At 32.5% G+C, this 15373-nt stretch overlaps 1 protein-coding gene across 1 annotated transcript; it reads left to right on the top strand.

Annotated features, from left to right (window-relative positions):
• Positions 1 to 3280: 3280 nt before the first annotated feature.
• LOC107945305 (serine/threonine-protein kinase SRK2I) lies at positions 3281 to 7087 on the top strand. Its single transcript, XM_016879263.2, has 9 exons — positions 3281 to 3842; positions 4192 to 4266; positions 4367 to 4468; positions 4554 to 4607; positions 4701 to 4793; positions 5070 to 5162; positions 5935 to 6039; positions 6126 to 6224; positions 6424 to 7087. Exons 1-9 carry the CDS (start codon positions 3666 to 3668, stop codon positions 6709 to 6711), a joined length of 1086 nt encoding a protein of 361 aa, XP_016734752.2. The 5' UTR covers positions 3281 to 3665; the 3' UTR covers positions 6712 to 7087.
• The last annotated feature ends 8286 nt before the right edge of the window (positions 7088 to 15373 follow it).

Here is a 15373-nt window from a genome sequence, read left to right as displayed (position 1 = left end):
CCCATAAGAGCTCTAATATGTCCCATAAAGAGCTTTTATACGTCCTAGAAAGGGTTTTCATATGTCTCATAAAAGGCTCTTATGCATCCCATTAAGGGCTCTCATACGTCCCATAAAGGGCTTTCATATATTGGTGTCCACCTTTCTCCGTACAGTCTGCCCAAACCTCCGCAAAGCCAAAAATCATTAATATTCATTTTATGTATAGTCTGCCTGAACCTCCACAAATTCTCCTTGTTAATTTGAACACATAAGTGTTCCCCCGTAAGGTCGAGGTCATTTTCCAATCTCGGTTTGCATTTACATGCCCTACCGGAGACAAATCACATATCATATTCCCTTCTTCATCTTCCATCTTCCATCTCAATCACACTTCGACAACCCTTTACAACTCTACATAATTCATACACATGCATTCAACAAATACTATTCATGCATGACACATATTACGCCAAAAATTTCAACAATTCAACGTGGTTAAACTTACGACCAATTATGCATTTTCATATCTACACAACATGCATCACGATATAACATCATTCAACCATAGAATAGCTCATCATTTATAACATTCAGTCAAACCTAGTTAGCACACGATACTGAAGGTAAACGAACAACCATTTAAGTTCTGAGTTCTAGAACTCACCTGGAAGTTTACACCAAAACCATCTACTTAGCTTTTTCTTTGCTACCCGAGCCTCCATCTTACAAAACATAACAACCATTTCAAAATTTCCAACGAAGAAAATTCATCATAATTAGAACCATAACTTGTTTGCATGTAGAGGTCATTTATAAGATGATATGTAAACTTTACCTACAACAAAACAAAATCGATGGATAACTGAAATCCTTAACTTTCTTTCCTTTTCTTAAATCCATGAACATAAAAAAGTTAGGAAGATTACTAGCTTGATAAATTATCAGTTTCTTATGCACAAACTTTAACTTCTTTCCTCTATGTAGACCACTCCTTAATCTTTCCTTTTTCTAGAATAGACCAGAGAAAAAGATGAAGGAAGATAAAAAAAATGAAGGAATAGCCAGGAGAGCAACGTATCTTCCTTATATAATATTTCTGCTCTTCATTCACTGATCTCAAATTCAACAGTCAAGTGTACACGTCCATAGTCATCATGTCTTCCACTAAGAAACTTTCTAGTTCAAATGTAACCAAACTATGGTTGAAATCTATCCTTTCCACAACCAATCCACCAATTCCTCTTATTCCCACTAAAACCCACTCAATTTGTAAGCTTTTCAATTTAATACCCAAATTACCATTCCAACTTGAACTTAGCATTTCGGGGTGTGACAAAATTGATCACCATATGCGTAACAAATAAGTAGGAAATGCTTCAAATTAACTCCTTCCTTGTTGATATTCCAACTTTTTCATTACCAACAAAGTAAGCTGATATATTTTCTTCAAATAATTTAGTTGAAATAGCCATACTTTATCAACCGAAGAAGTCTCGTTGGAATAGGACTCTTAGTGACGAGTTCCATTGCCTTGATCGATTATAAGTTTTCGATATATAACTTTCTTTTATATTTGTTTAAGGATAATTATCTTCTGAAGACGACATATAATTTTTCATAATTTTATCACTTAAAAAGATAATATTAAAACACCATACCAAAATTATCAACTTTTCGTAATAGTGCACATGTTGCCTTCATGGTATGAAAAAGAGATGTGCCAACACTTGAAACCACATTGCAAGGCACATCCAAGTTGTGCATCGACATACTATATTTAAAATAAAAACATAACAATACTATTATTTTACTATCCATTAAGATTTTTTTTTATTTCTAGCAGGTGCCGTTATCATTTAAATATGATTCAATATTTTCTTGTTAAAGAATCATTATTTTAATATTTTATTATTTTAAAAGTATGTCTAGCTTACCAATGTCAACAAGCTCCATTTTACATTAATATAAATAATTATTAATTGATAAGCAATAATATTTCAAAAAAAGAAAAAGGAAAAATATTCACAACTGTTATTAAATATCAAATAATAATTTAAGGCAAAAAGAAAATCAAATAAAAATGAAAGTGGGATATATCAACTAATAATAATAATGGAAACTTGTGCGCACCTATAAAAATACTAAAAATTTTTATACTAGATTGAGTGCTAAATCTTAATTTTAATTGATAAACAGTTGTAAATTTAATAAAGTAATAATTAGTCTGGTATATAATTGTAAAATTAATTGATTAAATAATTTTTAGTTGATAAGCATAATATTTCAAGAAAAGTGAAAATATTCACAATTGTGCAAAGTAAGTGGTATTAACTATCAAATAATAAAAATAGATTATTTTTCTTTTTGTGTGTGAACTTGTCCATTAATACTAGAATTATTTTGATACCAATGTATCTAGTTGAAGTGTTAAATCTTAATTTTAATTAATATAAAATTATAAAATCAATTAAATAATAATATGTATACAATTGTAAAATTAATTAAATAATAATTAATATGAAATGATAAGTGTAAATTAATATGAATACAAAGTCTATTTTATTTTACAGTTTAAACTTAATCGTGTTCGGGCGGAAGAAATATTCAGAAAAATCTTTTAAAAATGTTGACTCCAAAATTTGAATTTAGTTCAAATATATGAGGAATAAATCTACTTTCATAAAATATTTTTTAATTTTAATTGGGAATTTAATAATATAATGGAGAGTTTGGTAAATTATAGATTATAAATGAGTTTGACATAGTTATTCATTGTGCGCATGGAATCTATCCTTATCATATGCCAGTTTTCTTTACTTGGAAAAATACTGCTTGGAAGTCAGAAACTTTCCTTTGTTCCCAAGGCCGTTTTGCCCACGAATGGGGACAATCTATTCCACCCGATTTTACCAAAACATCCTTTTCAGGGAATTATCCTATGCGTGTTCTACACGCTAACTCTCATGCTCTCACATGCTTTTCAATTTCATCAATTAAAAACGCAATCTAATTTCAATATTATTATAGATGATATTTTTAAAAAAATTAAAATCTATTTTTAACAAAAAAAAAGAAGAAGAAGAGAGAGCAGTTTCTAGAAAAACAAAAGGCAAAAAGATAATCATAAAAAATGAGATGGTTGCGTGTTAATTTGGACAATGATAAAGCCAAAACCGTCCGATCAGTTTTTACAGATAAAAGACGGCATAAATACCGAATAAAAATTGTCTTAGCATTTTGCAAAATCACGTGACTCACTCTGCTTTAAAATATTATCCAAATAAAGGACATTTAAGTCATTCTATTTTCTTATCCAATAATAAAAACTAATCAACAAATAATAAGACAACCATAAAAAGAAGCCAATCCTATTGGTTACCCACTACGCAACAACCTCGAAACGACGCCGTACTCCTCTTATCCTCCTCTGCCTCTACCAGATATTTCCTTGGCATTATCCCCCCCTTCCTCTTCCCCAAAAGCTCCGCTCCTCCCTGAACCACTCTTATCAATCGCCGATCAACTAATAACCTTTCCTTCCCTTCTTCTTCTTCTTGTTGTTATTATTAACCGACTCGTTTAACTCAGTGATTCGTCCAAGAAGCCACTGAGTCCGGTGATGTGGTCCTGAGTTCTTTCTTTGAAGGGGGTAGAATCAGAAACTGAAAAAAAGAGAGACAAAAATGGATCGAGCAGACTTGACGGTCGGACCGGCTATGGATATGCCGATTATGCACGACAGTGACCGTTACGATTTCGTTAGAGATATCGGATCTGGTAATTTCGGAGTTGCTCGACTTATGAGAGATAAGGTTACCAAGGAGCTCGTCGCTGTCAAGTACATCGAAAGAGGCCGTAAGGTTTAGCTTCTTATTTCAAAAACAACGATCTCTTTCCTTTCTGTGCTTTTGGTCTATTTATGGAAATATACTCATTTCGATTATTACGATATTTATTGAAGATAATGTTTTCTCTCTTCTTTTTTGTTCCTAACTTGTTGCAATTTATTGTCGGGAGTTATATTAATTTTGCTAATTTCGGAAATGTTTTATTTGGTAGTATAATAATTAATTATCAATCCAAAAAATAAAAGAAGATACCGACTTTTCTGTTTTCCCAAAGCTCAATTACTTCACTAACTTCTTCTTCTTTTTTTCCTTTTAATTTGTAATTTTGGCATTAAATTTGTGCTACCTTGTCGTTTTACAGATAGATGAAAATGTTCAAAGAGAAATTATTAATCATAGATCATTGAGGCATCCGAATATTGTTAGATTTAAAGAGGTAACGTTAGTTCTTGACTCAGTTTACTGTTATTTATAATATTTTTTTGTAAAAATTAAGGTAGTGTTTGATGAACTAACTATAGACATTGATACTTTAGGTTATTTTAACACCTACTCATCTTGCCATTGCAATGGAGTATGCCTCCGGAGGTGAGCTTTTCGAGCGGATTTGTGCTGCGGGTCGGTTCAATGAGGACGAGGTTTATTTTCTTATATTTAGCATTCAATTTTATGTCCCCCTTTTGTTTTGTCTTTAACTTGTATATATCCGTTATTTTGGTGCAGGCTCGGTTCTTCTTCCAACAGCTTATATCCGGCGTTAGTTATTGCCATGCGATGGTAGTTACAATTTATCCATTTGTCTATGCCTTGAATTGTATTATGTGTAACCTGATAGGTTATTTTGTTTTTGGTTTGTTTTACTTGGTGAAGCAAGTATGCCATCGTGATTTAAAGTTGGAAAACACTTTGCTAGATGGAAGTCCAGCTCCTCGGCTTAAGATATGTGATTTTGGGTACTCGAAGGTATAGTCCTTTGTTCTTATCTTATCATTCGATGAGGTTACACTTATACTTTGTATAATATGGAACTTTATGAACTATCTTTGGTGATTTGGTATTTATTCTATATTGTTTCATGGATTCATTGTTTTAAAAAAAATCTTGAGCACATTTGATTCTGTCCTGGAAATAGTACCACTTATTATATTTGATGGAATAGATTTTTTTTTTCTGATTATCTTTATGGTTATTGAAGATCATTTTCATGTTTATGTGTTTGATTTTTGTTCTTCTTCTCAGTCTTCAGTTCTTCATTCGCAACCAAAATCCACAGTTGGAACTCCTGCATACATTGCTCCTGAAGTACTCCTAAGGAAAGAATATGATGGCAAGGTATATTTATGAGATGTTCAGATTGGCTTAGAATGTCAGTTTACTATTCACTTGCAATTCCTAGTTAAGACTTAAGTAGTAGATTTTCAATGGGCTGGTCATAGCGTTCTAGTTGTGTGTTTGGGTGAAAATGGCATCAAATTGATGGTTTTTCACCTGTTAGTTGATCTACACTTTAGTTTAATAGCATGTGTGAGATGGTAGTTTTTAGAGATGCTGCCTATGAATGATCCCCTCCTGCCAAGGCAGTCCTTAACTAAGATGCTTGAAATGCTAAATCATTGATCAGCTTATGCATAATATGGGGATTTGTTGCTAGAACTGGTTGAGTCTTGTCGAATGAATGGTTTTAAGCCTTATTGGTTAAGTGCTGATGGTTAGGCGTGGGTTACTTGAACCTTTTTGACTAGTTAGGGATGGCACGAGCATGTGAATATAATATGGCCAGCTGTGACTGGAGAGTTAAGCCTGTGTATGAGTTTATATCTTGATGAATAGGAACAGGCATTTCGGATGCGCTTTTCTTTATAAATGCCTTAATTATTCATATGTCTTATCGGACATCTTAATACAAGGCAGATATTTGCAACTTTTGACACAAGATCTTGAAGAATAGATAAATTACTGGTACTTGAGGATGCATAAAAATCACCAGAGATACCCAACTCTCTGTTATTAGTCTTTTTGCCAAGTGAATTGTACTTTTCTGCACGTTGATGTTAGGAAATGAGCTTTGTAAAATTGAGTTGATGACTTTGTTGTGTGACATCAGATTGCAGATGTTTGGTCATGCGGGGTTACCTTGTATGTCATGCTGGTTGGAGCATACCCTTTTGAGGATCCAGATGAGCCAAGAGACTTTCGGAAAACAATACAAGTACATCATTGGATCTTGTTATTTCATTAGTCTTATTTTTTCCCCAAATAAATGTGTTGGCTGATGTATTTTATTGGTTCATGCAGAGAATTCTTAGTGTCCAGTATGCCATTCCTGATGTCGTCCAAATATCACCTGAGTGTCAACATCTGATTTCAAGGATATTTGTTGCTGATCCTTCAGCTGTGAGTAATTTCTGCTTGCTTCAACTTTGAAATTTTGTTCCTTGATTTTTGAAAGCTAACTTCTGATTTTGGTACACGAACGTCCAGGAAAGGGAAGGAGGAGTGGCCTTTTTTTTTTGCATTTTGTGGTGACTTTTGAAAACTAACATGATTCTGAAGTGATTAAGCCATTCTGATGATGGATTATTTTATGTAACAGAGAATTACAATTCCTGAAATTAGAAACCACGAGTGGTTCTTGAAGAATCTCCCTGCTGACCTGATGGACGAAAACACAATGGGTAGCCACTTCGAGGAGCCCGATCAACCTATGCAGAGCACAGATACAATCATGCAGATAATAGCTGAGGCCACCATTCCAGCTGCTGGAGCCCCTGGCTTAAACCATTACATAGTCGACAACCTTGATGATGAAGACATGGATGACCTTGATTCTGAATCGGAGCTTGATGTTGATAGTAGTGGGGAGATAGTCTATGCAATGTGATATGAAGGAAGAGAGCTTCTCTGCAATGGTGCAGTTGTTCCAGGCAATCAAAAGTGTGAAGACATATAGCTGCAAAGAATTTATGGTAGAGTTGCGCAATTCTGGTCTGAAATTGTCATGGTCCATTGAGTCCATTATGTTCATAGCATGAAGCTTTTATACAAATCTGTGGAAGAAATTGATATTTAATACTACTTTACAAGGGATGATCCACAGGGATAAAAGGTTCAATGTCGGATGATCATCTCCCAAACTTCAACATCCCGGTAACCATCACCGAACCCGGTTCATTTGTATTTTGGCATTGCTCGTGTACTTTTTGCTTGGTTCTGTTTTATGCAGTTGAATATATATAATATATGGCTACTTTCTATTATATGTTAACTTCTCAAGTTTTTACACGGATTTAGCACTATTTTAGATCTATTAAAAGACAGATTTACAATGGGATCATCTGCTTCCACCGACAATGATACGATTCTCATCAAAGTTGCAGACGGAGCTCCCGTGGTCTTTCGCTTAGAAATTGATCTTGTTAGAACAGTAATGGGTCGATAAAAAAAAGGCCATAACGGAGATCTGAGTCCATCCAATTGCAATTTCAATAAGACTAATTGGTCTTTCGCTTAGAAATTGATCTTGTTAGACTATAACGGAGATCTGAGACCATCCAATTGCAATTTCAATAAGACCAGGTTTTTTTGGGCGGGGGTAAGAATCAATGGATTGTCCCCTCAAATGTGTGATAATATAGCTTAACGGGTTGCCCCTAAGAAAGCCACGAAGAGGATTTGTGTTTCTTAGGGGTGAAGACGATGATGGTGTTTACAAGGGGTGGATCAACTATGAGCGACCGAGAAACTAAAGCATAGAATGTTTGATAGCTTAACGGATTGCCCCTAAGAAATAGGTGGTGATAGCTGGTTTTGTTTAGGGGTCTGGTCTAAAAATTTTTAAGGAATATGATTTTAAGAAGTTGTTTTCAATAAAACAAATACAATATTAATAATTTTTTTCATAATTGATGTAGAGAATGAAATTGATTAGTAGTTAAGTAAATTAATAAACAACATGAAAGTCAATTGAGTTTTAACTTGATTAACATCGACATTGTTGAACCTATAATGAAATTAATATTAAAAAAAATAACATGAAAAAATATAGAGATTTAAATGTGAAATATTACTTTGGTGAACCACTTAAGTGTATTCGAGAATGATATTCAACAGAATAAGGGTAGTCTGTCAATGGAGTAATTAGAAGTTTACTTCTATTTCTTTTAACCAAAAGGGGAAAAAGAATTTGGCTTCTTGGTGAAACATAGGAGGTACACATGAAAAAAGAAATTGGCATGGGAAAAATGAAAAAAAAAAGTTACCTTATTTGCTTAGTGACATGAAGCAGGGAGAAGACTTTGAGAAAAACAAATTTGTTTCTTTGTTTTGTCTAAAAAACCCGGGCGAAAGGGTTTTGTAAAATGTTTTACCCTTTATTAAGAAATACGATAATTTTAAGTATAATATTTTACATTGTAAAGTTATTTTTCAAAAATTAACAAAAAAAATAAAATAAAATATTTTCGGTAAAACAAAATTTGATTGCTTCTAATATATGAGTTTCACTGCACGTAAATATCTTGCACAGGGTTTTTAATTCTAGTTAGAATTAGAATTAAAATTCAGACCGTTGCGCCTTTTACCCTACTTCAGTTTATTTGATACACCAAAATGAAATATTAACAATGAAAAGGCTAAAATGTTGAACTAATGTCTTCATCTCGACATAGCTTTTTTCTTTTCTTTTTTATGAAGGCAAACATAAAGAATTAAACTAAATTAACTTGACCACAATTGCCTTCTAATCTATCAAAATTTAAGATTTCTATTATCTCTCTAGGTGGATTATCTAACATCTGCAGATTTTCTTTTTTGTCAAAGACATTTTTACTATGTAGTAGCAACTTGATTTTTTTCTCTAGAAACATGCCTTAAAAGAGAACGATTTTTATGTTGTAAAATCTGTTGAATCTGTCTAACCAGAGATGAATTTGAGTCTATTGATGAACTGTCTTGGATATCCCTTAAGTTGTAATAAAAAATTTATATTTTAAAAAAAATTCGATATTATTTTAAGGAAATTATTTGGTCCATTGCTAGTTGAGTTTAAAAAATTCACAAGTTGTGGTGAAATGCTGAAGAGAATATTAAAAAAAATTTTAAAACAGACACATGTTATGTACTAAATCCTGTATATGGAGTTAAAAAAACTCCATTGGCAGTGAACAGAATACTAACCGATCATTTTAATGGAAATTTATCTTATACATGCTTGTGGAGGTTTTTAGACTCTATAAATAGGTTTAGAATGTGATAAGTGTCTTATAAGGTGTAATAAAAAATTAAATATATAAATAAGTGTGACACTTGTTACACCCTCAACCCACTTATGGAGTCTAAAAAACTCCCTAGGTGGTATATTAAATAATTACCCTATTTCAATTCCATTAACCCCGCTCGTGGGCTTAAAATATTTCATTGCTAAGAATGTATTTGAAAACCCACCTAATAATTAGATTTATGTGTAATTGTTTATCATTACACATGTGGCATGTTTGATTAATCATTGTAATTAATGGGCTCCGCTTATTTGAGAGTAAGTAAAGTACCCCAATTGCACTTTTCAATTTTTAGGGGAGGATGAAAATTAGAGTAATTACACCCAAATTTAATTATCTTATGACTTTTCAAAAATGCCCATTATGGTTTAAGTTTAAGAAATTATTTTTATCCAATAATAATATTTTAATTTTTAGACCTATTTTAATTTTTAAATATAATTATATGTTATATTTTTTGTTGGAAATGATTATATGTTATTTATTAATCTAGTTTAAATAATCTAAAAATTTATTAATGAGAGATAATTTATCATACATTTTGACTTACTAAACATATAACAAAATTAAATAGTATTTAGTATAAAATATTTTTACAAATTTTAAGTAAATTAAGTCATATTTATTATTAAGTAAACTATATTGTTAATCACTGTAAAATAATGTCTTTCTATTTTAATCACTTTAAATTTTTTATTAATTTAATCAGTGTAATTAAAAAAATTATTTAAAATAATCACCCAATCGTTATCGCAATAACAAAAACTTGACTCTGCATGCTACGTAAGCAAATTTTTTCACCTATTTTCCCTTCTTCTTCTTCTTTTTCTCCTCTTCCTCTTTCTCATTCTTAACTCTTTTGTTGTTTTTCGGTTTTCTGTTAAGAATTGGTGAATCAAACTTTCGACTCTTTCTTCTTCTTCTTCTTCTTCTTCTTCTTCTTCTTCTTCATCATCACTATTTTGATGTTATCACCTCAACTCCCAAGCTCTCAACTTTAAAGAAACAAAAACCAGACAACCTTAAAGGCTTGAACCCTTTTAATTTGCTACCCCAAGAGATCATCTTCACCATCCTCGACTTCCTTAACCCCAGTCCTCTCTACATAAGGTCTCTCTCTTTAGCTTGCAAGTCCTTTTACGCTGCTAAATCCAAGTATCGAACCTTCCTCAAGCCCCTCCACTAGGAATGCTTCCTTGCATTCCTTTGCCGCTACACCAACATCACCCATCTGGATCTCACCCATTGTTCACGTGTCTTCGATACCTCTTTCTCCATTGTCTCCTATGCATGCACCTCCACACTTTGCTCCATTGATTTATCCATAACTCATCTTTTTTCGATTTCTAAGTTGTTGGGTTTGGCTTTGTATTGTAAGAACTTGGTTGAGATTGATTTTTCCTACGCCACGGGATTGAAAGAGTTGGTTATAGAAGTCATTGCCCAAGCTAAGAACTTGGAAAAGCTGTGGCTTGCAAGGTGTAAGTCAATTACGAATATAGGAGTGGGATGTGTTGCAGTTGGATGCAAAAAATTGAGGTTCTATGGGGTGTGCCTCACATTTATTGGATGTTTTGCAGGCACTTACCAAAGATAGATGCGCAACGAGGAAATATGTAACATTGCGACAACGCGACGAGGAAGGGACGACGTTACGACGAGGGTTGCCGAGACATCGGGACGAGGTGACGATCTCTTGAGGTAGGAGTAAGAGAGACAATATCTCACTTAATATAGCCACGTTTTAGACTCCAAGCAAGACTTTTTCTCGCAGTTGGACTTTGATTACTTTAGGGTTATTTTAGTATGATTAGACATCTAATCTTAGCTTATTTAAAGGGTCTCTGTAACCCTAATTTAGATATGCCAATCATTAAGGATTTTTCTTGAGGGCGACAAGATTTATTCGCATATGAGTTTTGGTGAGAGTTTTGTAACATCCTCAAAACCCCCTTTGTAGTAAATAATATGAGATAAAATCTTAGCGAAAAATGTATAATATCAAAGAAAACGAAAGTTGCAAGATATCAAAAGAAATTTAAATCTAGAAGCAAGACATAATGTATTAAATTAAGGAATGGACTAAATTGTAAATATGCGAAAAGTTTTGTGGCATAAGTATAAATATGGAAAAGTTGAAGTGAAAAGCCAATAGTGCAAATATCTTAAAGGTAGAAGGATCTAGAAATTAAGGAAAATGGATGAATAAGGACCAAATTGAATAAAAGGAAAAGTATAAGGGACTAAATTACAATTTTACCAAATTAAAGTGATGATTCAAGGATGAAATTTTAAAAGATCATAAAGGGCAAAATGGTCAATTAGAAAAAGAAAACTCTAGAAGGAAATGATGATGTTGGAGATATTTTGATGATATTTTATAATTATTTAATTAGATAAATATTACTTTATTAATATTTTAATGAGATATTTTACTAACATTTTATTATAAATAGCTAGTATAAAAGGAGAGAAAGATGAAGAAAAAAAGGAGGATCCTCTCCATCTTTCCAACGTGGGTGAGGGGGAGAGAAGAAGAAAACTTTGCTTTCTTTACAATTTGGACCTTCCACAAAAAATCCACCATTTTCACTTAGAATTTTAAGGAATTTTCATAACCACCAAGAGAGAAAAGTGATAAGGAGACTACGAAGAACAAGAAAATCACATTGGATTCAAGAAAATGGAAGTTGGAGGAGAGACAAAATCAAGTTAAAGTTTGAAATCAATAGGACAAGGTAACATCAAGATTTCAATATATTTTTAAGTTTGATATTATTGAAAAAGCATGAAAAAAATGTTAAAGTAGAGTTTTCTTATATAAGGTTTTATGTTCTTAATATACTAGTGAAGGGAAATAATAGGAAGTGATGGGAAATTTAGTAGAGAAAAGAAAGGAGAGTGTTATAAACTTGGTTATCAACATTTTGCACTAAAATAGTTTTGGGCAGCAACAGTAGTCTGACTTTGAAAATTCACCCAAAATTGTATAAATTGAATTAGAGGTTAATTAAAGTATTAAATTAAAACCTAATGAGTCTAGTTTTACATATAATAAACGGTGCAAGCAAAAGAATTTCATATTATGAAATATATGATTTTTTGTGAGATAAGGTCAGATTGATTTTAGGTTCCCTTGTTCTGACTTTGAAAAATAATTATAAATTTCAAAAAACTATTTAGGTTATGAAGTTTACGTGAACAAAATCTAAATGATTCTATTTTCAAGGAAAATAAACTGTAACATAATATGAAATTTGTACTAGAAGAAATTTAATTTTTAATGAAGAAGGGTCAGAGTTGTCTAGCAGCAGAATATAGAAAAACTTACAGAATTTACTGTATTAATTGAAATAAGTAAAATTTATGAAATTTTATGTTAAAAATTTCATCAAGTCTAGTTTCAAGAATAAAAAGTAGATCCTAATTTCGAATCCTGTAGGCCTAGATATAAATAATTTAGTGACTAACACTTAAATGGACAGCCTTGATAAGAGTACTGTGCAATTAGAAAAAAAAAACCTTAATTAATGTCACACATATGCATGATATGTTAAGAGGAAAAGATTTATGTATATAAAAAAATATATTAAGGATATGAAATGGAGAGGAGGAGGACGCAAAATAATAGAAGAGTAATAATACTAAGGAATTTTGCAAATAATAGACTTGAAAATACATAAAATAAATTCAAATGCTTTGTTGAGGACTAAGTAAGTGATTTTCATAAAATGATTTGATGAAGTCCTAATTAATAAAATAATAGGTATATATATATATTGACATCAGTAATCGTATGTAGAAAAAAATATATTGTATTTGTAAGTGTGAATCCTCTAATGGACTTATTTGTAAAACTTTGATAATTATGTCAATTTTATAAGTCTTGTTATTTCTGATTGAATATCATGTTATATTATGTGGATTTGAAACTATAAATACTTAAATCTGAATGAATTACTATGTGAAATGAGTCGAGTTAATTGAATTTTGAGCTTTGAAAAGGGACTTGGATGTTAAAAACTTAAAATATGGTAAAACATGAGAATTAGAATTCTTGACACGATGACAAAGGAACCACATCGCGATGACATAAGTCAATTTGTGAAGTCTTAACGAGGAACCCCCAACGTCACAATGTTGCCCCTAAATTTTGAAAGCCTTTTACTCTAGTCCTTGTTTCTCTTTAGACTATTTTAAAGGCTGCAATAAACTCGAATAAGACTCGAAAATGCTAAGGCATATCAAAATCTTAAATTGATTAAGGTGATTATACAAGTATTCAAAATGAAACGAATTTGACTGTCGTTGCTACGACAACAAATGTAGCATTCTGATATCTTGACCTGGCGACTAGGTCAGGTATAGGAGTGTTACAAGTTTCGTGATAACTATGGAGAGAATTTTGTTCTCGAGTTAGGACTTCGTTTTCGAGGTTTGGGTTTGTACGTTTAGTACATTTAGGTTTATTTTTTTCCATATTGTACTTTCGTTTGTTTACTCATTTAGTGAAAATTCGAAACCTCCTTTGCCCATGGTTTTTATCCTCTTCGGAGGAGTTTTCCACGTAAATTATTTTTGTGCCCAAATTTTTTTCTTTTTTCATTCTTATTTCGTTGTTTATATGGTTTGATTCCTAGTAAATTGATAGTAGAGCCTGGTTTAGCTTCAAAAGATCGACTTATTCGGTGACATAATAATAAATTTGGATATTAAGAAGTTCAATAGGATTACAAATTTCCAGTTTCTGGCAGTTTCGAATAATTACGGAGGTAGTTTATATGGTCGGGAACGAGGGTGATAATTCATTGTTCTCCACATATAATCCGATTAAAGGTGGTGACGTGTCAGATATCAAACATGTGTCTGATTTAAAGAAGAATCTCATCCCCTTTTTGGTCTTTAGGACTCAAATAGTTCGCAGAGTGTTTGAGGCAAGGTTGGTCACAGAAGGTTACAGCCAGGTGGAGAGAGTTGGTGCTTTCTCTCTTGTTCAGGTATTACTAGCCCTTGTTGTATTTACAACTTTGAGTTGAAGATTAGGAGTCTTTTAGTTTCCAAGTCTGAGCACAGTTTATACTTGGTTAACATTTTGTAAAATTCGATTTAGGCTCGTGACGAGGTATGAAAAATGAGGCATAATAAATACGAGTCAAGGTGGAGATTTGTGGGGTGTGGCATGCATTTATCAAACTAAAAAAGGGCCAAAACAAGCCCAACGTAGGGACGATGTGAAGATTTTTGGCAAAGGACATGGCGACGACGTCGTGACGAGAAGAGTCAACACGTCATGATGTCACGACGATTCCTGATGTTATGCAGCCACGTTTTGTATAACTCAACAGGACTTCTTCTCTCAGTTGGACTCTGATTACTTCAGGGTTATTTTAATCGTTTTAGCCCTTAGTATTGAACCTATTTAAAGGGCATTTGTAACCCTGATTTAGAGATGCCAATCAGCAAGGACTCTTCTTAAAGGCAACAAGATGTTATCACATATGAGTTTTGGTGAGAGTTTCGTGGTAACTATGAAGAAAATTTTATTACTGATTTAAGGTTTTATTTTCAGGGTTTGGTATTTACGTTTAGTAATTTTAATTTTATTTTCTCTATATTGTACTCTTGTTTGTTTACTCATTTAGTGAAAAGTCGAAGCCCTTTGCCTGTGGTTTTATCCTCTTTGGAGGAGTTTTCCACGTAAAATATTTGTTTTCGACTTTCTCTATTTTATTGTTCGTTGTTTATAAAGGTCGATCCTCAACAAATTGATAGCAAAACCTAGTTCAACTTCTGCAGATCGACTTGTTCGGTGACTCAACGATGAAATTTTGATATCAAGAAGTTCGATGGGATCACAAATTTCTGTTCTGGTAATTTCAGATAATTATAGGGGTAGTTGATATAGCCGAGCACAAGGGTGATGATTCATTAATCTCTACATATAATCCAATTGAAGATAATTCAATAATCTCTACATATAATCCAATTGAAGGTGGAGTCGTGTCAGATATCAGACATGCGCTTGATTTAGAAAAGAATCTCATCCCCTTTTGATCTTTAGGACTCGAATGGTTCGCAAAATGTTTGAGATAAGGTTAGTCGTAGAGGGTTACAGTCAGGTGGAGATAGTTTATGTTTTCTCTCCTATTCGGGTATCACTTGCCCTTGTTGCATTATACAACTTTGATTCGAAGACAAGAAGTCTTTTAGTTTTCAAGTTCGAGCACAATTTGGACTTGGTTAACATTTCGTAAAATTCAAGTTAGG

The sequence above is a fragment of the Gossypium hirsutum genome, chromosome D12 (genome assembly GCF_007990345.1).
Source record: "Gossypium hirsutum isolate 1008001.06 chromosome D12, Gossypium_hirsutum_v2.1, whole genome shotgun sequence".
Lineage (NCBI taxonomy): Eukaryota > Viridiplantae > Streptophyta > Magnoliopsida > Malvales > Malvaceae > Gossypium > Gossypium hirsutum.
The sequence above is the reverse complement of the archived record's forward strand: the minus strand, read 5'-3'. Positions and strand labels throughout refer to the sequence as shown.

Excerpts from the sequence above, each read along its gene's own strand:
- LOC107945305 (XM_016879263.2), top strand. The coding sequence starts at position 3,666 with ATGGATCGAGCAGACTTGACGGTCGGACCGGCTATGGATATGCCGATT. Across the intron at positions 3,843-4,191 it reads ACATCGAAAGAGGCCGTAAG|ATAGATGAAAATGTTCAAAG; the intron begins GTTTAGCTTCTT and ends GTCGTTTTACAG. Across the intron at positions 4,267-4,366 it reads ATATTGTTAGATTTAAAGAG|GTTATTTTAACACCTACTCA; the intron begins GTAACGTTAGTT and ends TTGATACTTTAG.